The sequence below is a fragment of the Carassius carassius genome, chromosome 11 (genome assembly GCF_963082965.1).
Source record: "Carassius carassius chromosome 11, fCarCar2.1, whole genome shotgun sequence".
In the NCBI taxonomy this organism is placed as follows: domain Eukaryota; kingdom Metazoa; phylum Chordata; class Actinopteri; order Cypriniformes; family Cyprinidae; genus Carassius; species Carassius carassius.
The window spans coordinates 7,034,172-7,057,747 of record NC_081765.1 but is presented as its reverse complement, the minus strand read 5'-3'; the positions used below and the strand labels follow the sequence as shown (position 1 = coordinate 7,057,747).

The 23,576-nt window shown below is 39.1% G+C and overlaps 1 protein-coding gene across 4 annotated transcripts in view; it reads left to right on the top strand.

The window, feature by feature from the left end:
• Positions 1 to 15,507, top strand: part of LOC132152697 (unconventional myosin-Ib-like) — a 73,801-nt gene extending 58,294 nt beyond the window's left edge. Inside the window, exons 12-32 of one of the 4 annotated variants that reach the window (XM_059561506.1) lie at positions 161 to 247; positions 667 to 732; positions 2,587 to 2,691; positions 4,010 to 4,072; positions 4,352 to 4,552; positions 4,857 to 5,083; positions 6,022 to 6,222; positions 7,191 to 7,284; positions 8,343 to 8,492; positions 8,615 to 8,683; positions 8,762 to 8,848; positions 9,085 to 9,171; positions 9,797 to 9,883; positions 11,027 to 11,113; positions 12,742 to 12,816; positions 13,827 to 13,961; positions 14,059 to 14,165; positions 14,269 to 14,401; positions 14,623 to 14,775; positions 14,852 to 14,982; positions 15,058 to 15,507. In XM_059561506.1, coding sequence (XP_059417489.1) covers positions 161 to 247; positions 667 to 732; positions 2,587 to 2,691; positions 4,010 to 4,072; positions 4,352 to 4,552; positions 4,857 to 5,083; positions 6,022 to 6,222; positions 7,191 to 7,284; positions 8,343 to 8,492; positions 8,615 to 8,683; positions 8,762 to 8,848; positions 9,085 to 9,171; positions 9,797 to 9,883; positions 11,027 to 11,113; positions 12,742 to 12,816; positions 13,827 to 13,961; positions 14,059 to 14,165; positions 14,269 to 14,401; positions 14,623 to 14,775; positions 14,852 to 14,982; positions 15,058 to 15,187 — 2,475 coding nt within the window. In that variant the 3' untranslated portion in view covers positions 15,188 to 15,507. The remainder of the gene's footprint in view (positions 1 to 160; positions 248 to 666; positions 733 to 2,586; positions 2,692 to 4,009; positions 4,073 to 4,351; positions 4,553 to 4,856; positions 5,084 to 6,021; positions 6,223 to 7,190; positions 7,285 to 8,342; positions 8,493 to 8,614; positions 8,684 to 8,761; positions 8,849 to 9,084; positions 9,172 to 9,796; positions 9,884 to 11,026; positions 11,114 to 12,741; positions 12,817 to 13,826; positions 13,962 to 14,058; positions 14,166 to 14,268; positions 14,402 to 14,622; positions 14,776 to 14,851; positions 14,983 to 15,057) is intronic. The other 3 variants (XM_059561507.1, XM_059561508.1, XM_059561509.1) reach the window with 3 other exon arrangements.
• The last annotated feature ends 8,069 nt before the right edge of the window (positions 15,508 to 23,576 follow it).

Here is a 23,576-nt window from a genome sequence, read left to right as displayed (position 1 = left end):
TTTCAAAAACTGTCTCCTCAAGTGGTGTAATTTTGTTTTTACAGCCATGAGACACTGAGCGAATTGGAGCTAGAGATTAAACAATATCTTTATGCTTGTATAGATAATGTGTAATTCAGATGTTCTGGAAATTGATTGTAAATTGTCACACCCGTTTCAGGCCTATTATGCTCGTGATGCTCTTGCCAAAAACCTTTACAGCCGACTGTTCAGCTGGCTGGTGAACCGAATCAATGAAAGCATCAAGGTATGTCTCTCTGGATTTTCATTGAATCTTTGTTGTTTGCTGTAAAGGTGCTGTCACATTAACAATTATTGTCAACTGTGTAGCGAAGTATGAACTCATATATAAGTCATTTTCAAACCAAGCACCTTTCTGGTCAACACATCAAATCTGCATGATTAGCTTGAACCCAATGTGAAATATGTATGATGAAACATTTCACTCTAACACAAAATACCAGATCTTGTGAATTCCTATTGATATGTCTGGGTTTTGCCTGTGAAAATTGGCCAGACATCAGTAACCGTGATGGCAACCTAACGCTCAAATTATACTCTGAAACTACACATACATGCTTGTACCGATGCTAGCACTATTTCACGTATTTGTTTTTAAAGCGAGTTGGTTTCTGCCTTTAACTTGCTTGCTTCTTTTTTGATCAGGCTCAAACCAAAACGCGCAAGAAAGTTATGGGAGTCCTGGATATTTACGGTTTTGAAATCTTTGAGGTGAGTGATTTGGTGTGTTTAGTGCGTTTAAATGATGCCTCTAATAAAATTCATGTCATCACCACCTGTTCATCTGTATCTAACACATCACAGTGCATGCAAAAGCAGGCTTCCAGACTGAACACACCCATTTACTAAACTCAGTTTGTGTGTGTTTGTGTGCATTTCAGGACTGGCACTCTTAATGTGCACCAATGCAAAATTCATTCCTCAGAATTTCCCACCAAGAATCACTATTAAAAATTCCACAGATTCTGTCCGGGCCTACTAATTCACCTCTCATCCATTTTGGTTTACATTTGTCGATTGCATGTCTTCAGCTGTCTGACTGTTTCACTCTCTCCTGAATGTTGTTTATGTTGTTGTGGCCATGGCGACAGGATGGAGTAAGTAGACCTGCAGAGGAAATCCAATGGCAGTGTGCATGCTGTGATTTTAGCACTTAATCCTAAAGTCTTAATTCTGCTCTTTTATCTCTGCAGCATAAGCCACTGCTAGAGCTAAACCCTGAAGCACAGTGTTTCCTAGTAGCATTAATATGAACTGTATGCTTGGTATTACAGCATTAGCACCATTCATCATGAACTCAGAATACCTTAGAGAAACATTTCACCCAGAAAGGACAATTCTGTCATTATTTATCACCCTCAAGTTGTTCCAAACCCATATCATATGGTTTCAGAAGACTTTGAATATAGTGCATGAGCAATACATTACTCCCAAAACCCTGCAGCTTCAGGCTGACGTGCCAGTGTGGCCTCTCAGCTGCAGGCTGCCATGATAAAACTGCCATTGCCAAGTAAAACAATGAGCTGGTGCTTTTAAGCGTGCCATATGCTGCCTCTTGGAAGTGATTTTGGGCTTTTTCACCAGCCAAGCCCATTGGAACTGATGATTGCGATGGCTTTAGTTGCAGAGACTAACATGCAGTAGGATTTCTCTGAAGATTAAAAAAAGAAGAGTATTGAATGATTCCTGAACCCCAGCATCATGGCTAAATAGTACAATCCTAACTGCTTATCATAAGCCAATGACCATAACATTGAGCATTACTGTTGCTTTAATTCAATGATGGAGTCGGTTCACCGATTAGGGTTTAGCATGAGAAAGGGAAATGGTTAGATTTTTTTAACCTTGCATTTTTAACCCTGAAAACTTTTACTGTGAGTGCAGAGGTTAAAGACTTCACCTCTATTAAAAGATACAGATAAGATTATGCAGCCTTGATTTATATTGTACCATGTCACGCCTTCATGTAATCTTAGCTATAAAGACCTGTTTTGAAAAAGCAGACTTTGTTCAGGGTTACTTTACATGTGGTATACAAGTAATGTGCTATGAATTCTTTAAGGTGGTGCCCCACAAAACTATTTCAAATTATTTTATTTTGGTTGTGGGTGTCACACAAAACGTTTTCAGACTTCCATCAAACCCCAATTAAGAATGGAAAAGGGGTGACATATTAAACAACTGCATTTAAATTTTCTCAGATTTTCCCATCACATATTGGCAACAAACCAGTATGAATCTTGCTGAAATAAGAGCATTGTAGTTGTGCAACTTCAGTGAGACACCTTAGTTACAGATGGTATCATATTGAAGAAAACATCAAATATTTAAAGATTTCCTAAAGTAGACTTATTGTGACATTCCTCCCCAAAGTCACCAAAATCTCTAGCTTGTATCCAGCTTATAGAGGTCCCTAGAGGAAGGTGCTTAGTAAATAATGTTGAGTGACTGTTACCATATTAGTGTGCTGGTTTGCAGTGTGTTGTTTTAGTTTGCAGTTTACATTGTAATTATCACGGTAGTCATTTGATCAGTGGGTTCTCATTCATCCTTGTGTTCCTGCAGGACAACAGTTTTGAACAGTTCATCATCAACTACTGCAATGAGAAGCTCCAGCAAATCTTCATCGAGCTTACTCTCCGCGAGGAGCAGGAGGAGTATGTCCGTGAGGTAAGCAACACCCCATACATGACGGCCGATCAGAAATAGTCTCCTCTCAACATCTGTGCCTCAAACAGTTTTAGAATGAAGTTACTTTGCAAGAAAAGTGCTTTGAGACTGGTAACGTAATATCATGTTTACTGATGTAGAACACATTCATTTAGACATAATGAAGAAATATCTTGCTATAAATGGAATAAAAAAAAAATACATTTACTGTATGAACTATTTGACATCTGTCAACCACATTTGTGTTATTTCAGCCTTGGGGTTATACAGAGTACTGTGCAGTATTCAGTACGTAGCAAGCTAGTGTACTCTTCCAGAAGCATTTGTCTATTGTTTGCTTCCTTTTATCAATCCCTCTCCTTCCACGCTGTTATTGGGTGGATGGAAACAATCCCTCACTCCAGTCAGTGTAAACACAAACGTCCCTGAAGAGCTCGGAGCTCTGTTTGCTTTCAGAGCTCTGAGTATGTGCCCTGACGCTGCCGTGACCCCTGCACTGTGATATTCCACTCTCTGGCTTCACTCCAGTTGAGTGCATGAGAAAATACCACTGCTCTGAAGACCGAGGAGGGACGCAGGGGTCTAGGGACCATGCTGCCCCAGTCCACATTCCAAGTTCCCCAATTTTTAACCCTCCTCCCGCATGCATCACCCTCCTAGTTCGAGGAGTTTTCACACAGTCCAATTAGCCCACAGCTATTTTCCTGCTCGTTACATCCATTACCTTGATTGGCTCTGATTTGTTGTTTAAATCCAGTTCTATCATTCTCTAATGGGCCATTAATGGACATACACTCCATACCCTAAATATCACCGAAACGGTCATGACATACAACCACATGGATATCCAGCTATCTGCAGTGTATTCACTGTTTGAACTGTATTACTGAACTGTATATGATTATAGAGGTCATTGATGTGTGTGGCAGTTTGGTTGGGATTTGTTTTTTCCCTTCTATCTTCAAGTGCATGTAATTTCAACTAAATCAAACTTAAAAGTAAAAAGCATGATTTTCTTTTCAAGATTTGTAAAGGTAGAATAACTATTATTTTTGTTGTTATTAATGATAATATTATTATTATTGTTATTACTATAAGAAGGAATATAATAATAATAAAAAATAATAATAATCAGGATCAAAACATTGCACTCAGCCTGTTAAGTAATAATCACGACTCATACTATTGTATATCGGATATCGGTATTGTATATCTGTTAGAATAACTCAAGAGTGTGTTCTAGGAATATCTTTCTTTAGAAAGAGAAAAATGATGGAAAGAAAACAAATATGTGGTTTGCCTCTATCTTTGTCTACAGGGTATTGAGTGGACCAACATTGCGTATTTCAACAACGCCATCATATGTGACCTCATTGAGAATGTAAGTCTGCATATGACAGTAGTTTTACAAGTAAAGCAGACAATAGAAAGTTGTGTTCTGTCAGAAACATTTCAGAGAGTGTTCTTTTTCCATATAATCCTAATTTTCTCTTTATTATAGACCCTATTAAACTGTACTTGCAGAAGCTGTGTTAATATATAATATACTGCATACAGGTGATCTCAGAGATTAGAGACATGGTTTAAAACCCCAAAATCTCCAGTTTCACATGGTTTGTAGTACATTGTTTGATCTGATAACCATAATTTTTGTTTCCAGAACAAGAATGGGATTTTGGCCATGTTGGATGAGGAGTGTTTAAGGCCTGGCACAGTGACAGATGAGACTTTCTTGGACAAGTTGAACACAGTGTGTGCTGAACACCAGCACTTTGAGAGCAGACAGAGCAAAAACTCCAAGTTCCTCACAGACCACAGCCTACCACACAACTGCTTCCGCATCCAGCACTACGCTGGCAAGGTGAGTACACAGAGTTCCCCCATTTCAACATCCCTTGAACTTAGCTCTTTTTTTTGTTTTTAGCTTTACATATAATGCCATGTAAACCATGCATCACAGGTTCACAATACTTTTAGATACTGTGTTGTATATGAATTACATTTAAGAATGAATGGCATGTTAACGAATGGCTGTCACACTTATAATTCATGGTGTGAATAGTAAACAAGGATGTTTTAAACCTTTTAAAGTCTTCTGCTAAATTGTGGAGAAGATCTCAGTTCATTAAAGAAGAGTTATTGAATGTAATATTCTGTATACACAGGTGCTGTATCGGGTGGAGGGATTCGTGGACAAAAACAATGACCTCCTCTACAGAGATCTATCCCAGGCCATGTACAAAGCCAAACACAGCCTGATAAAGGGTCTCTTTCCTGAGGGTAACCCAGCTAAAGTGAACCTCAAGCGGCCCCCAACAGCTGGATTCCAGTTCAGAGCCTCAGTGGGAACGCTCATGAAGAACTTGCTGACCAAGAACCCCAACTATATCAGGTAACATTTTATATAGATTTTCATTTTTATTAATCCGCAATCTTAAAATAAATCATAATTTTTTTTTTTTAAGATATATTTAAATAAATATATTTTTACATTACCAAAATCGATTTAAAAATGAAAAATATGAGTTATATTAGTAAAAAAAAACTGTTTTAATTAGTTTGTTTCGATGCTTTTAGTTTGTTAAAGTTTTAGTAATTTAGTACATTGAGTAAATTAAAGGTGCACTAAGCAAATTTTGCCAAACAATGTTGATATTTGAAAGCACCAAAACAAACACGCCCATACCCCAACAGGACCTCGCCCCTATTTTGATAGCTCCGTCCCACACATGCGTGCACAACCATGACGACAACGATGGCAGAATCTGCTATGCCTGCCAGCTGCAGCATATTCAAGCAAAACCCACCCCAAATTAGTTATAGTCGTCATTAATCAATGTAACTCACCTGTCAAGAGGAAACAAAGCAACCCCGGCATCTGATTCCAGGCTTTGCTCCTCGAGATCTCTCCACCGCTGGAAAGCTGCTCCAATATTTCAACGGGTCCCTAATTTTTTGTTTTGTTCCTCTTTTTTTTTTTTATACCTCTTGCGATCTATAGTCGATCTGCTAATATCCGTCCTGTGCTCTCACTGAGCACTCTCTTCTCTCTATTATTACTAGACACGCCCCTTAGTGCTGATTGGCAGTGAGAGTTTTGGGAATCGGCCCGACACTATGGTCAAAAGCGTTTTTCAAATATTGCTTAGTGCACCTTTAAAGGGTGTTTTTTTTTTTTTGTGAACATGAATTTTATTGCAAGTATTTTACAAATAAAATTAAGGCTGATAAATTAGCTAGAAATGTTTCTTGACAAGTTTCTAGATTCACCTAATAATTTTTACATTTCTATCCAGAATGAGAATATTGATTGATGTCTTTGTTCTTCAGGTGCATCAAACCCAATGACAAGAAAGCAGCCCACATTTTTACAGACTCACTAGTGTGTCACCAGGTGCGCTACCTGGGTCTGATGGAGAATGTGCGTGTACGAAGGGCTGGTTATGCTTTCCGCCAGGCATACGAGCCCTGTCTGGAACGCTACAAGATGCTCTGTAAGCAGACCTGGCCCCACTGGAAGGGCCCAGCCAGGTTAGTCCACCAATGATCTTGTGGTTTTGTGGTGTTTTAAAGAACTCTTCTTTAGGCTACGCTGTGTTTCTGAACATACTGTTCAGCTGATGTCATTACATTGTCATCACATTTGAGATTAAGCCACTCATACCTCCACCTGCATGACCTTTTTTATACTCATTCATAGATATTTAAACATGCTGTTTCTTGTCTTAAAACTTCCTTCATGCCATGCAGATTTAAAATTTACTTTAATACCGTTTGGCTACAGAAAAGACCCTTTTCAAATTTACTTCTATCTGATGGCAAACATGCCAAGACAGAATTGGCCCTCATAACTATGTCACTTCTGCACGAGAAGTCAATTCACTAAATAGTTTGTTAGGAGAATCTTTAGTGTTTTTGGAGATTGCTGGTCTTATGTTATCTTTCATTGGAATGTTATTATCATCTCTATCCAGACAGTGCTATAGACTGTTTTCATTCATTCAGATCACTCAGACACTGTTTATCACTCACATGTTTCTGTGCTAAATCATACTATGCTTTCTTATATCTTATTTTGTTGCTGTCTGTTCATTGATGTGCCTTTTGATGTGGGTGAATTCAGACCAAAGTCTGAGACTACATTCAAAATAACTTTTTTACAAAAAAAAAAAAAAAAATACACTATTTGCCCTATTTGTATAATAGCAAAATATAAAAGCATCTTTTAAAAGTATAATAAACATTGAAACCTTTTGAGCCTTTGTCAGCTCAATTGCTTCTCAAAAAAATTGTGTGTGTGTGTGTGTGTGTTAGTGTGTGTGTGTGTGTGTGTGTGTGTTAGTGTGTGTGTGTTAGTGTGTGTGTGTGTTAGTGTTAGTGTTAGTTAAAGACCAGGACTCAAATTGTTATTGTGGTCTCAACTAAAGTTTTGGACCTACCAAATAAACTTTTTGTAAATGGCATGGCTGACTGACAAGTAATGGCCTGTTTATTATCAGGAAGGGTGTTGAGGTTCTCCTGACAGATCTGCAGGTTCCTGCTGAGGAGTTTGCCTATGGACGTTCAAAGATCTTCATCAGAAACCCAAGAATGGTGAGTGAGTTACTTCTATAAAGATCATTGGATGTGATCTGGATTCAGTTATACAGAAGATGGCTCTCTCCTTGTGAAAAACATTTAACATTATGAGCAATCAAAAGGCCAATGCAATGTGTTATGAAAGGTCTTTGAAGGGTTTTGTAAAACTTTGCAAGCAGGAAGTCATGTTCCTTCAGGCTTCTCTTGTATAATTAGCAGCAATCGTCCTCATGAAAGAAACAAACGCTAACAGGCAGTCACACACATGGTTTCACTCACCCCCCATCATGGGAAATAAGACTCCTCATGAGAAATTCCAGAGGAGCCTATAAAACCCCTCTACTGAAACCTGGGCGTCAGTCACCGATCTAGCACTGTGGAGAATTTATCTTATCCTTGTCCATACCTCCTGGATAATTTCCTATCTCCAGATGTTTGTTCAAAGCCACTGGAGTTTGATAACATGTTTGACCCCTGCCCATCCCTGTTGTCTAGTCATCATTCACTTCTTTGTCACTGAAATGTTGGTCATTCAAATTCAGTGTTGATCAACAGAAATCAGCTTGATTTGAAATTGGCTTCTGTGTCAGCCGTTCATACATCACTACTCTGTTTTTTTTTTATTAATTTTTTTTTTTTTGGCATAAAATCTTCCAACTTTCAATGATATGACCACACCTTTACTCCGGGTTGTGAGAAGTTATTTGAATGATTTGTTGAGCCTAAATTCGATTACAGTGGAAGGGAAATAGTTCAGTTATATGTTTTGAGTTCTTGCTGTTGGCCTCAGACATTACCAGTTCCTGGTTCAAGAAACAAAGCTGCTTTTAAAGGGTAAGAAAGGATTTTTCTTGCCCAGAACCAACTTTTCCGGAAGGTGAGTAAACCATAGCTCTGTTCTTTGAGCTTGGCCTTGTTTCGCTGTTCAGTGCGATGCTGAGATGCATCAGCAATGAAGGAGATTTTACACATTAATGAATATGTTGTGTTTGAAACTGGATGTGGGTGTGGTATGTCAATTTGTAAAAGTCTGATTTTGTGTTTGATTTCTCCAAACCACTTTTGTTTTCCAGCTCTTCTCCTTGGAAGAGAAGAGAAGGCAGTGCCTACAGAATTTGGCAACGCTCATCCAGAAGATCTACCGTGGCTGGAAGTGCCGCACTCACTTTCTCTTGATGAAGAAGAGCCAGGTGGTGGTGGCCGCCTGGTACCGAAGATTTGCGGTGAGCACGGTTCACTACACCTGCCATAAAAAGCATTACTTGTTTTTCATATGATTCATTGTTTCTGGGATCAGAAGTGGAACTATTTTAAACTCAAGATTGCTGGGTGTTTTTGATTGTAGCAACAAAAGAAGTACCAGAACATCAGGTCCTCTGCCTTAGTGTTTCAGTCATTCATCCGAGGATGGAAGGTAGGTTTCAGGTGCACTGCATGTCATTTCCTTTAGCAAACAAAGGGACTTTCCTTACTGTGTAACTCCTTTTCACAGGCCCGGAAGCTTCTGCGTGAGCTGAAACACAAGAAGCGGTGCGAAAAGGCCGTCTCAACTATTTCAGCATACTGGCATGGAACTCAGGTACTGAACACAGTTTTTCCTCGAATAAGGAGGTGAAATGGTGAATTGTGGGTTTAAATGTTCAACACTGGCGCTTCTCCACTGCTTTTGCTTTGTCTTTTCTCTAGTCCTAATTTCACTTCTGCTTTTGATGCGACTTACTCTTTTCAGTCACTCTCTTCTTGTCATATTTCGGACTTTAACCTTTGCCATCCTGTCTCTGCTCCCACGTCACCCTCCTTGGCTAACATCCGCAGGCTCGCTGGGAACTGCGGCGTCTTAAGGAGGAGGCACAGAATAAACACGCCGTGTCTGTCATTTGGGCAGCTTGGCTTGGAACTAAGGTATTTAATGAGCCTGCCAAACGTAGTCATCTCCCATCCCGCCTCACCAGAGCTGTGAATGACATCTCTTTTGTGTGTGTGTGACTGTTTTGTAATCTTTTAGGTAGCGTCTTTTGAGAAATAAAAAAAAATACTAACATACTGTTCTTTTGCTGGCATGGTGGTGGCAGATGGTGAAACATCGGTTTTGAATGCATTTATGAATATTATGTTCTTAAAACTAACCCTTTTTCAACTTCTACACGATAAACCCCTTAACAATATTCAAATATTGTTTTGGAAATGTGATTTTTCTGCTTTCATGTTTTAAAGTTTCAAGACTTTACTTTGGTCTGCTTCTTTTTTTTTTTACCTTCATAGGCTTTGAAGACTTCAGTTTCAGTCAGAGCTGATTTGATTTCATCAAAGTTTAGCATTTAAGAGTTTTGAATTTGAACTGTATTGGAGTTTGAATGTTACATTAATATGGCTGACAAGGCGTATTAAGCCCTAGGAATCACAAGTTATTTAAACAAGAATAGTACTTTTGGCATGTTTCCATTGTGTCTTCCCTTAAGACAGTTGTTCTTAATACCCTTTCACTCTCCTCTTCGTTTTCTTAAAAAAAAAATGCCACACTTAACAGGCTCGGAAAGAACTGCGGCGCTTAAAACATGAAGCTCGCAGTAAACAGGCCGTGTCTGTCATATGGGCCTGCTGGCAAGGAACTAAGGTATACACCAGTACATCCCATCCTCGTGTGGCCTCCCATCCTCCATTTAACCCATCTCACACCTCAATATGGACCTGACGTGGACCATGACCAATCTTCCCTGAGCTCATCCCATCCATTGTGCATGCAAACATATCCAGGACCCCACAGCATGAATCATACTTGCACTGTTTTGTAGCCAATTGTAAAAAAATTCAATGATTGGGGCAGAGGGATGAGAACAGGGAGAGCAGGATCAGCGTGTGTTGGGTTGGGGGGCAGAACCAGATGCAATCTTTTAAGCCTCTTTCCGCTGACTGCTGATGGATTAAAGCTCATCCAGACATGCACCCTGCAGGCCGATTCCCACACAGCAGGCTGGCATCACTTGTGTTTGGTCTTATCCAGGAAGGGCATAGATCAGGGATATGCAAAGTTTGTGGCAAGGTTTTTATTAGTTTTTACAGAAGACTAAGTTTTATGTATGAAATAGATTTATGGTTTATATATATATATATATATATATATATATATATATATATATATATATATATATATATATATATATATATATATATATATATTTGCCTGAAGTGTCACCATCTTCGTTCATTACAACATGAGTGTTCTGATTGCTTGAGTAACATCATGGCAGGCTGTATTTGCCTGTGGGCTGGACGTTGAATATCCCTGGTGTAGATTTTATCTTATAGATGAGAACAGTCATCTCATTCCATCCACAAGCCCATGTGAACTTCTCTCTGCATGTTGGGATTGCACTGCGGTTTCCTCCCACCCCATTTGAGTGGCCTTTGCTTGTTGCGGTTGATGTGGCTTGTTTTAGTGTGTGTTTGTGTGGTGTGTGCGCCTTTAAGAGAGCAGTTGTACTCTTACTTTTTTTCATTGCTCTTTTTCCCTTGTTTTTGCTCATGTTTTGTTAACCCCATGAAAAGCAACATGCTCTCCACAGGAAAACCACAACAATGTCCATCTGTCTTAACCAACAGCACACACAGAATTTCTTTACTGGCCGGCAGTGGTGTGCAGTGTTGTGTGATGTGTGCCTCTCTCTGTACATGGTGTTATGCACCACCTCCTCGCTCTGATTTTACAAATATTTTCCTCCTTTCTGCATTCATCCCGTTCTTCCTCCCTCTTTCACAGGCACGTAGAGAACTGAAACGCTTGAAGGAGGAAGCCAGGCGTAAGCACTCGGTCGCTGTCATTTGGGCCTACTGGTTGGGACTAAAGGTATCTTCCAACCATTTGCCAGGCGTTCGAGTCATTCGAAAATGAGCGTGCACATAAACCCCAACCTCTGTGTTGCATAACCAGCTGCTCTGCTATGAACTAACAATATGATCTAAGCCCAGAGTTCGGTTTCAAAGGTCCATTAGCATCCAAGGCAGTGACGCACATTAGTGTTGTCATAAGCGAGGGCAAAGTGCCACGCCACAAGGCTTTAGATACTGGATGTGTCTCCATGAAGCAGAATCAAGTCTGTTCTCATAATCCACAGCTTTAGAAGAGCTTCCTCTGCAGAATTTAGAGGCAGATGCTTTACCTTCTGTATTCCTAAAGACTGGCACTGGGCAAAATAGCTGTTAGCATGAAAGTGCACAGGCTGCCTGATGATATGTCTGTTTATCAGGGGCTGTTCTAAGGTTAGTGGGTGTTTTAGGGTCCTGTGCACATCAGTGTATATGTATGGGTCCTTTTTTGAGATTTTATTTGTAAATTATCAAACTAATAATTTTGATCATTGGTTTTGATTGGTCAATTATAAAACAATATTTAAGTTTCCTAATCCCAATGACTTTTTTAAATGTATTATTTTATGCTAAATATTTTATATATTATTTGTTTTACTCCCAAATAGCAATTTTTGTCTGATAAAATATTATAGACCTTGACTAAATCTTATATAAAAATTCTTAATTCTTTTAGTTTTAAAGTTTTACATTTTAATTAAAAGAATACATAGCTTTTATTCATTGCCATGACTTTTCCGGATCTAGAAAACCCACACTTTTTAAATTTCATCAAACGGTAGATCCAGGTTGTCGAAGATAATTAAATATTCTGGTTCTTAAAAATAACAATTGTTAATGGATGAATTAAAATAATAATAAATACAATTTCATTTTATATGATATTATTATGTATGATATCATATGATGTTTAGCTGGTTTTAAACCTTGTTTTGTCTAATTTAAAACCATCTAAAGTAATGTACTGTTAAAATAATAATAATCCAAATTGATTCACCTGGTATTTCTATTCAGTACTTGATTTAAGAGAGCTGCCTCTTGCGAAATGAGCTACAGGATAAACCAGTCATTATGCCAAAAGTCTGCCTTGTGAAATAACATTTGCATTACAGAGCAGAATTGCATGAATTTATTAATGACTAAAACTTTGCTCTAGGAGCCCAACCCTAGGACAGCCTAACTGTTTCTGTGTGCCTGTCATGTATGCTGTCTGCATGCTGCTCCTAACATTCTGTTGGCTTTTACAGACATTAAAGGCCTTTGTTATGTTTTGTCTCCACTGTTGTTGTTGTTTTTTAAGTATTTTTTGCTGTTCTTACTTTTTTTTTTTTCTTCTTCTTGTAGGGGTCTTAGGGGTGACTTCTTGAACCTGATTTTACTGGTTCTGTAAAGATAACTGTGTACTGTATGACTGTGGATCTCTCACTGTTTGCATCATAGCATCAGTTCTTTTTTGTCTTTGCTTTTCAGTGTGCTGCTCTTTAGGTGTTAAGACCCCGTTTGTCACAAACCACTTATCTGTCCTGACAGTGTCCTGTCCCATTCGTGCTGTCATTACAAAAGGCTTTAAATACAAACAAGTGACTAATTCAACCCACTTTTTCACAGGTCCGACGGGAATACAGGAAGTTCTTCAGAGCTAATGCTGGCAAGAAAATCTATGCCTTCACCATCCAGAGAATTGTAAGTCACTTCAGTAGCTGAGTTACATACTCATTTTTGCTTGTCACCTAGTTATCCAGAAAAGTAGTCTAACTTATTTGTGGGTCACTGTTTACCTTATGAATTACCACAAGCTTTGCAGCATCAGGCAAGTCCATTTGATGAAGAGCATTGTTTGCTTAGTGCTCCTGCTTCACCTTTTTTACTTTCATCTCAAATATCTTTAGCCTTAAGCAAGAAAGATGCATTTTCCACTGCTAAGTCCATGTAGACAACAAGTACAAATTAAAGGCAGGGTATGCGATTTGGTTCAAAAACATTTTTTATGTTGGCTGAAAGTCTCTTCACATCCCTATAGCAATCCCTAAGTTAAGTGGTCTAAATGTATTTATTTGTATTTATATCTTCTGTGGAAGGTGTTGGACCATAAAAGGTTCACCCAATAATATCCCTCAGTACGAGGGCTACAATAGGCTGTCCAACCTGCCTGTCAACATGCATATTTGCGCATCCTGTTCACTCTTATATGATCAGCACGTTCCATTACATTATTGCAGACTGAGTGAGAATGGAAGTTGTTATTGTAATACTATGTGCTTTGTATTGTAATGTTTTCTCAATGGTCTCAATGGTGAATGAGACATGAGGTAATCTGACAGGCTTGCATTCAACCCTCCACCAACACCGTCTATCATCGTGTCTCTGGCTAGACTCTGGTCTGCCTGTGTGTGTTCATGTGTGTCAGAGGAGGCGTGGCTTTGGAGAGTGATTTGCATGGAGGGTGGGATCTTATGCTTTCAAAGCTGGCTTGCTAGTCTCTCCTAAATACCCTGCCCCAACTTTAAGTCATGTCTTTTACATCTAGTTGACTTCACATGACCCAACACATTGATTAGTGTAATATATAACCAATAAGTAACCAACTAGTTGGGGCCACCTCTATGAAATAATTTCTGACACGTTCTCTATATTTTGACATTCTTCCGAGAAGAAAGAAAATAATAGAGACTGATATGAGTATTTGTCTACAGATGCAGAAGTACTTCCTGGGCTTGAAGAAGACGATGCCTTCCATGTCACCAGTTGATAAGAGCTGGCCAGCTCGCCCCTACGGTTTCCTGGACAGGACACATCAAGAGCTCAGGAGAATTTTCCATCTGTGGAGGGTTTGTGTCTTTGGACAAATCTATCTAAAATGAAATGTAAAGAATTTTGTCATGTCTGATTTTAAATGAATCTATCCTTATGGTGTCCTTCAATTAGTGTAAGAAATACCGCAGCCAGTTCACAGAAGAGAAGAAGGCTACCTACAAGGAGAAGCTTGCGGCTAGTGAGCTCTTTAAAGATAAGAAGGCCTTGTATCCTAGCAGGTAGGGAAAGAAGTTGTTGACCTAATATTCCTAAGCATTTTCTTCATATACGTTTCCTGTGTAAAGCATTTTATTGCCATAACATACATCCTCTGCTTTACAGTGTGGGGCAACCTTTCAAAGGAGACTATGTGGAGATAACAAAAAACCCAAAGTACCAGAAGCTGAACAGCTTTGTTGAGGATAAAGTTCTGCTTGCAGATATGGTCAGCAAAATCAACCGTGCCAATGGCAAGGTGAGTACAGTTAACTCCAGTACTGCCAGTAGAATGGACATTACAACAAAGAGGCTAGTGAATGCAGTTTTTGTCATTCCATTCCCTAAACCATCAAGTAATATTGAAAAAATGAACAATGAACAACTGAACTTGCAAATTTTGATTGATCATTCAAAAGTAAAACATCTCTACATTTACATCGTAAGGTGCAGCCTAATCTTAGTCTTATTCATTTTTAGGGAGCTCCAAGAGTTTTCCTCCTGACCAAGAAGAGCTTGTTTCTAGCTGATCTGAAGACGGGCCAGGTGAAAGCCAGCGTTCCCCTACCGGACCTCAGCAGTGTTTCTGTGAGCACACAGAATGATGGCTTTTTCGCCCTCAAGCTCAAAGAGGTATGACATACGATAACTCATCTCAAGTTGGGCACCATGTGAGTTAGGACTACTACTGACCGTGCTCTCTCTTTAGGGTTCTACGTCTGCAGCCAAAGGGGACTTCTTGCTGAGCAGTGATCGACTGATTGAGATTATCACCAAACTTCATTGCATTGGTGCTACTTCAGCTGACAAAAACCAGATCAAAATCGATATTTCAGATGAGTAAGTGTCCAACATGTATTGCATATTGATTTTTCAGTATCACTCTTGTAGCTTAACTAACTCTCTCCCTTTCAGGTTCTTAGTGCAGTTCAAGCAGGACAAAGTGTGTGTAAAATTCATCCAGGGTACACCAAAGAATGGCAACGGTGTCGCCTGCAAGCGTAAAAACAACCGTCTTCTGGAAGTGTCCGTTCCATCACCGTAAGGAGCGGATCAGCTCGGCCTACTGAGTGGTGTCATCTCTGAGATTCTTTACCCTCCCTCACCCTTGCAACAATTGTGCAATTACATTGATCCTGTCATTGTCATTTTTGATTCTATATAGTCAAAGCAGCAGTTTTTTTGGCACCTAAATAATTTAGTGCCTACCTGTTTTTAACAGTGAGGTGAAAGTGCATCATTCTCTCTTCCCAGTTTGTGGGACTCATGAGAACTAGTATTTAATTGAAATGATAATAATAATAACCATTATGATTACAGCCAAATGCTTTGAGGCTGGCATTGGCTGAAAATTCACTTGGTGAATCTCACCTCATGCTCTGCTCAGCAATAGCCATGTGTTTGAACCATTGAGTTTTGTGTGAGCCTCTTGCTGGGAGAAATTTTGTAAATAGAGATGCAGATAGGGTTTTGTTGAATGCTGAAAAGCTACAAAATTAAATATTGCACTTTTTCACTAGGGTGGTGGTCAGAAAAGACTTGTTGGTTTGTTTATTTTTCTGTTCTATTCTCATCTTGTGTTTCTAGCGAATTTATTGAAAAAAATAAAATAAAATAAATAAAACCCCTTCTAACTTTTGCCAAATGATAAGGCATTTTTACAATCCAAAACCTTGTGCCATTTAGCTGTTCCTCCCCAGGAGAAAGACATTATCCTATATACGTTATAGTTCAGACACTTTATTTATAAGCCCAATAATACTGATTCTTTTCAGTTTCATGGTAAATGCCAAACAATATCATTTTGAATCCTGCTTTTTCATGTTTATAAATGTTTGCTTTATTCTTTACATTAAATCAGGGTATTATCATAAAAAACACTTTTCACTGAAATGCAATGTACCATACCTGCATTGTTCGTATATATATTCATGCAGAGCATCATTTTATTCATGGGGCCCAAATACTGACCACGGCCCTGCATTTATGATGGAATTTCCAATGCTGTAAAGATCTCCACTAAAAAGATCTCCAAGGCAATTATGCTGATGTGGAAATGCCTCCATACAGCAGGAAGACTTGATTGTCACATCTGGGTTGACCTAGACCAGCAGTCAAGACAGCTGGCAAATGCTTGTTTCAGAAGGCCTTTCAGAAAAAAAATGATGCTAATAAACTCAACGCTAAAGCCTTGATTGGTACGATCTAAGTCTGCTTCAGTCAGTCCCTTTACTTAAAGTTGCATGTACATGAGCTGTAAAATTTGTGTGGACCTTGTATGGAAGGAGGCTAATAATAGTAGGTGGTATGTTGTCATATAGCTGTATTTTGCCAAAATCTATATGATTTTTTTGCCACTGGAATGTGAGCTGCATCATTTTATTTTTGGCTCACTCAAATCTGCTAATAATAAAAGCAGTGGTTTAGCATTTTACCCACTGCATGGATTTTTTTTTTGCATTTTCATGCATTCTTTGGACGCAAGGCACACAATACATTCTGCTTAAGTATATGTCGTTTACCAAGATTGTGGATTTTTTTTTTAAGTCACAGTTTTTTTTAAGACAGTGCCCACCAAAGTAACTTCTCTGCTTCTGCTTCAGTTCTACAATGCTTTTTGTTGTGTTTGTTTTTTTGTTTTATGGTAAAGGCATTACAAGAGTTTAGGGGAGTGGATTATCATTGTGGAAGCTGAATTACTAAAGCTGAATGTCAAGAGTTTAAATTGAAAGAGAGGAAAATAATTGTTGTATGCATTGTTGTGTGCCTAAAACGTGTTCTGAAAGACAGAAAACGTGGAAGTGTTTAATTAACTATTAAGTGTAACAAATGACAAGTAATCATTTTCTTTTTAAATTAAAGCAATAAATAAATGACTTTGGATAATCAGTGTGGTTTGGTGACTTGATAGTGTCGTGAAGTAAGATGAATGTATCAGAATTTGTGTTCAGAATTTTCTTGGTTGTAAATCAGTACTAAACATTGCACATTTCTCAGTGTTAATGAACTCTAGTAGCCATTTGATGCAGTATACCCAGATTGGGCAATATACCCAGATTTTACATTTAAATGGAAAGTTAGCTACACATCTTTTCATTTTGGGGAATTATTTTGGATCTATTTGGTATTGATAATTCTTAATGAAAATTGCATGCATGAATTTCATTACATTTTTTGTTTTGCTATCTCATTGACCAATAGTGCATATATTTGTCACCTTAATACAAATTCAACGAAAACCCAGGAATTCAGTTTGCACTTGCAGTTTACAAGGCATTCTTGATGTTGTTGGTTCATGGCCCTGCAGAGCACATATATTTGCCAAATTGACTTCCACAACTCGATCATTTCTATCTAATTGTAGTTTCTATAAACATAATTTAGCAGAAAAATTAAAATAATAATTGAAAAAGAGCCTGCGTGCAGCTTAGAACAGATGTTTTCCGTCACATCTGGAGAGTTGTCCAGGGTTGAATTCTGTGGCTTGAGGAGACTGCTAGTGGCAGGTCTCTGTGGAGTAGGCCTTGACCAATTGTGGATGTAATGTTTAAAAATAGCAGCCAACTTCAGAGCTACCCTCTTAAAGTTCCCACCATTGTAGGGTCTGGGAACACAGTGGAGGCCAGACTCCCCACAACAGTCCATCCCATAGACACACCCAGACCTTGTTAACTCAGCCCCTAAAAATCCTCTGATTGAATTGTGCTCTGTTAATTGCATTCATAATGCAATAGACCTGCAGTGGTATTGTTTAATTTTAGTAGTCACCAAATACATTTTATGAAAGAGCAGCCCCCAATACAACCAACTCCTAAAGTCAACTCCTAGAATTTTTCATAATGTCTGTTAATTGATGCCCGTAACTACTCCTAAAATAACTGATGATATGTGGTCATTGCACTATTTACATGACTAAGATCATTTGTTTTCTGTGATTTTTCTCCAGCGTTGAACATGAAATTAGAGAATCTTCAACTGTAATATTTGTGAATAAAAAGCAGTCGAGCTGCTTCAAATCATTAGATCAATATGAGCAGCAATGGCCTTTAGCGCCCTCTTGTGTATAAAATACAGACGCTGCAACATAATGCAGATGAAAAGCAAACCTTTTTGATTTTCACGGTTTGCTTGAGCTTTTTCTATATTTTGCATGAGCATGGCGTCATTCACTGAGCAATTAACAACATTGGAAAAATCTGTTATGACTTTACAGTGGCGCTGAAACCTCTGAAGTGGTGCTGAAATTCCCAAAAATCATCCCAAACATGATCACCCCAGCAGCAGCCCTAATTTCTCCTCTAAGATTTCAACGAGAACCTTCTGTTTTGAATTAATTTAATCCACAGGCTATCGGACTACTTTCCAATCAGCGAGCATTGTTTTGTTTTTTTATCTTAGGGAATAGGTAATGTTAATAAGTAATGTATTTTAACACTTCCGCTGCGCCACTGCTGTAATGCAGCCCAACTAGGTCTATAACAAACAATCTCAGGCTTAGGATGCCAGTTCCTTATCCATTAGGGCACTGGGGTTGTTATGCAGTAGCTAACTTGCCCTTTTAATTATCCATTTTATTCAGGACCTCTTTAAAATACAGAATCTTCTGGACGAATCATTGCTATGATAGGACCAAACTTTTCATTGACTTCCTGTGGTTCTTCCCCCTCTTTTGGGAACTCAGGCATGTCTAGAAGTTAAAGGGTCTTACCAGAGGATGGTTTCGATCCATCAAGCGCTGGGTTATGGGCCAAGCACGCTTCCGCTGCACCACTCTGCTGTAAATCACCCCAGATGGGACTCGAACCAACATTCGCTGGTTTAGGAGGACATTGCCTAATCCATTAAGCAACTGGGTCTGTAAGGCAGTTGCTATCTTGCCCTTTTAATTCTCCATTATATTCAGGACACCTTTAACATACACTCATGCTGTGTCCCAAACTTAAGTGCATGGACTCCGAAATTTCAAATTTTTTTGAAGCAGCCCTGGGCGCTGCCATTGGCTAGCGGACCCCCACCTGCTGTTAGCATTCCATTGACTCCCATTCATTTTGGCGTCACTTTGACAGTGAATAACATTACATCTGAGGCGTTTAAAGACTCCATTTGTCCATTAATTATTTATAAAGAAACACGAAAATGTATAAAAGGCCCCATTACCTTGTATCTTACGTTATGGTCCCGTAGAAGCAGTTTTTGTAAAAAAATAAGCTAACGATTGCGTCATGACCAGCGACTCTGTCGCACAGTAGAGAAATTACCATATGGACAGGAGGAGAAGCTCGCAGGCAATCTTTTACTGTCTATGAGGCAATCGGGGGGACGTGGAGGCATAAAGTCAAGGGAGATAATTAATCAGAATACTTACCAAAATTTGCTCCTGTTCACGCTCGCCTTCTCTGCAAGATTCATTGGGTGATTCAGATTTCTCTTGGCACAGCGATTAGAAGACTTACAGGTTGCTCACGTCACATCTACGTAATCAAGCTCAGTTTGAGTCTGCGCAGTACGCCCGACCCCCAGGAAGTGCGTGCTTCTAATTGACATTTTTCTCAGTTGAATCCAAGCCTGCTGGGGAAAGACTTAATACAAAGTTAGACAATTTGTTGCTGAAATTCATTGTGCTTTTGTTGTTAACAGGCATGGTCTATTTGCTAAGTGTCCTGGGACAGGTGAGAGAGCGAGTGAAGCTGCTCAGGGAGGACATCAAACTCAATAGAGAGAGGGAGGAGCACAAGCTTTCTTTCTTGAGAGAATGTGTCACAGGCCGGAACGGGCCCCTACTAAAATGTACCACCTCAAGGAGTTTACCCAGGGACACCACAGACGGACAGCAAGTAATAAAAGTTCAGTTTTATTAAGTTAAGATCCTAAATACTAAAACACGTAGTGAAAGAGTTCCAACTCTGTCCTCCTCAGTCCAGCAGCGGTTGGAGGTGTTGGTACAACAGTCACAACCCAATGGATAACAGAACGGGAAGCCGACTCAATCGTTCCTTGGAGCAGATAACAGCAACAGATAGGGCTACGAGATTTCTAGTCAACAATTCCTTTCCAAAGCAGTTGATGGTGGGTATAGTGATTCCTCTTCGGGACAGCCAATGGTCAATACCTGCGTAAACAATGGCAAGGGATTCTCACAGCAGTTCCTCTCCAAAAACAGTAAATGTTACGTATCTGTATAGGCGATAGTAAGGATCGAGCCCACGACAGTTCCTCTTTGAACAGACACGGCAGGTGACCGTACAGACATCGATACAAGGATCTTCACCTAGCAGCTCCTCTTCAGGACAGACAATGGCAGGTAATGGAACAACCTGTAGTAAGAGACTTCACATGGCAGATTACCTTCAGAGCGGACGGCAGATAATGGAACAGACAATTGTAAGAGAGCTTCACCCAGTGGCCTTTCTTCAGAGCAGACAGCAGCAGATCCTGGAACAACGATGGTAAGAGACCGTCTTCTCTCCGCACAGCGGCTTCACTTTAAGGCAGACAGCAGATTTTAGAACAGACAATGGTAAGAGTGTTTCACCCAGCGGCTTCTCTTCAAAGCAGGCAGTGGGCAGACTATAGAACAAGTTTTGACAAGAGACTTTTACACAGCAGCTTATCTTCAGAGTATAACAGCAGATAATGGAACAGACAATGGTAAGAGGTCTTCACACAGCGGCTTCCCTTCAGAGCAGACGGCAGAATTATACACCCACACTTGTGCATGCAATGTCACTTCAAAGAATCACACGTTCACTTCACACTAAGCACTGCAGTCCACAGCAGACTCACAGTGAATACAGCTCCTGCTCACAGCCAGCATCCTCTACCATTACTAGAACTTACATTTCCAACACTGAGGAATCTATCATGAAGAGATTTCTGTCCATATCTTGACTAATTTAGAAACACTATCCACTGACTGTTACACCCAACGAATATTGAATAAAAAGGGGCTTCACAGAAGAATATCCAAGAGGCACTTAACTGCTGCATAGATGATGTGGGTCAGGGCCGGCTCTAGGTTATTTGGTGCCCAAGGCGAGAGAGCACCCCGCCACTCCCGGTTGCTGAGCAGCTGAGTTTGACAGCTGCCTGTCAGAGTGTCAGAGTCTTTTTTTAGGATTGCAAATCTAGTAAAAGAAATGGACAAATACAAGCAGTGTGTGGACAGTGCACAGTAAAAGTGTACAGCGTGTGCGCAGCTTTCATAATACGATACATACATTTAATTAACTTTTTCTTTTTTAATTCTGCAATTTTGCGCCCCGTCCAGCAGATGGTGCCCCAGGCGGCCACCTGTGTCGCCTGTCGGCAAAGCCGGCCCTGATGTGGGTACTTAGCCACTCTTCAATCCTTATCCAGGTCACTTTGTAGATTCATTCTTCCAGTTCCCCAAAACGCTGTGACTAAAAGTTCCACCTTCCCACCGCGTTAGTCCTTCCCGCTCTGTACTCCCGATCTTCTTCTTCGTCTTTGATTTTAATGGTGGGTTGCGAACCAACTTCCATGGTGCATACCGCCACCTACTGTGATGGAGTGTGAAAAGAATGAATAACCCTCCTATATCTATAATTATATAGACCACTATTCTTAATATATCTCATGACTGCATGCATTTGTTTCCTTGAATTTGGACCATCATTTAATAAGCTAGTTATATAAAATTCTTGGCATCCTACTGCTTGTAATTCTTCCTTAAGAATCCTCCTTTGTATTTCATATGTCTTGTATTTCTGCATAACATGCTCTACAGTTTCCTCTACTGAACAGACATCACATAGACCTGTGTCATGTTTCCCTATAATGTGTAAAGTGTGATTTAGATTTGAATGCCCTGTTCGTAAATGTGTGAAAATAACTTGTTCTTGTCTACTTAAGTTGTGAATTATTTTGCTTTTCTTTATGGTTTTTTGAACCTTGTAATAGAGGCGACCTGTATGAAATAAGTCCCACACTGCCATTTCATATTACATGCTTCTAAAATTAAATGTTTTTCTTCTGATCTACTGAGTGCAATGTTTATGTTTGGTTCTTTTATTTTAATTGATTCTTTGGCAATCTTGTCTGCTTCCTCGTTACCTTGAATTCCCACGTGTGCTGGTACCCACATAAATTTAATTATTATTCTTATCTGTCGTAAACCGTATAACCTTATCATGATTTCAGTTAAAATGTCAGTTCTATTTGTTTCCAATGATTGTAAGCTCAAAAGGACTGCCATTGAATCAGAACATATTATTACTTTATCCAGTCTAACTTCATACACCCACTCTAGTGCCATTAAAATAGCTATAATCTCTGCTGTATACTGATGCACCATCTGTTATCCTTCCAGCCTTCCTCACCTCAAACTCTGGAACATAGAATGCAGCCGCTGTCCTTCCAGTCTCTGTACTCTTTGACCCATCTGTTTAAATTTGAAGAAACATGTAGTATGATTGTTTTATATACTCTTATACATATGCATTTAACCTAACTGCTTCATTCATTTCCCTTCTGTTTTCATGTAATTTTATGTTTATTTCCGGTTGATCTATTATCCAGGGTGGAATATCAAATGATATTGACTCTAGCCCAGCTTTATTAACCCACTCCTTTATTTTCCATGCAAATCCTTTACCAGTTGCATTTAAAATTTCCCAGCAATAATTCTGAACTTCCCTTACAGGATGACTATCTTTTTGTCCTTGTAGGTTTACCCAGTCCGCCATTGCTAGTTTCTGTCTTCTTATACTTAATGCCATTTCTGATGTCTCTACTTGTAATGCTGCAATGGGTGTGGTTTTAACCGCTCTTAAAATTAGTCTTAATGCTTTAGCTTGCATGACATCTAATTTCTTTAACAACGTTGATGATGCCAACTCATAAACAATACATCCATAGTCTAGGGTTGATCGCATAAGCCCAACATAAATGCCCTTTAATGACTGTTTATCAGCACCCTAATCTTGACCTGCTACTGCTCTCATTACATTTAAAATTTTTCCACATTTCTTTAATATAAAATCTACATGGTCCTTCCATGATAATTTGTCATCAAACCATACTTCTAGATGCTTAACTTTTGACACTTTCTCTAAAGACCCATATAATTTAAGTAGTTATTCTCTTTAATTTTCCTCCTTGTAAATATCAGGTAACATGTTTTGGATATTGATAATTTAAATCCCCATTCTAATGACCATTTTTCAACTACTTCTATAGCTTCTTGAATTTTATACATATTAAAAGATATATTCCTTCCTCTTTTTCACATTATACCATCATCTGCATATAACCCAGTGCTGATTCCCGGAGCCACTTTTCCAAATATGTCATTAATCATTATATTTAATAATATAGGACTAATCACACTTCCCTGAGGTGTTCCGTTTTCCACACTTAGAATTTGAGATACTTCACCACCCACTTTAACTTGAATTGTTCAGTTAAATAAAAAA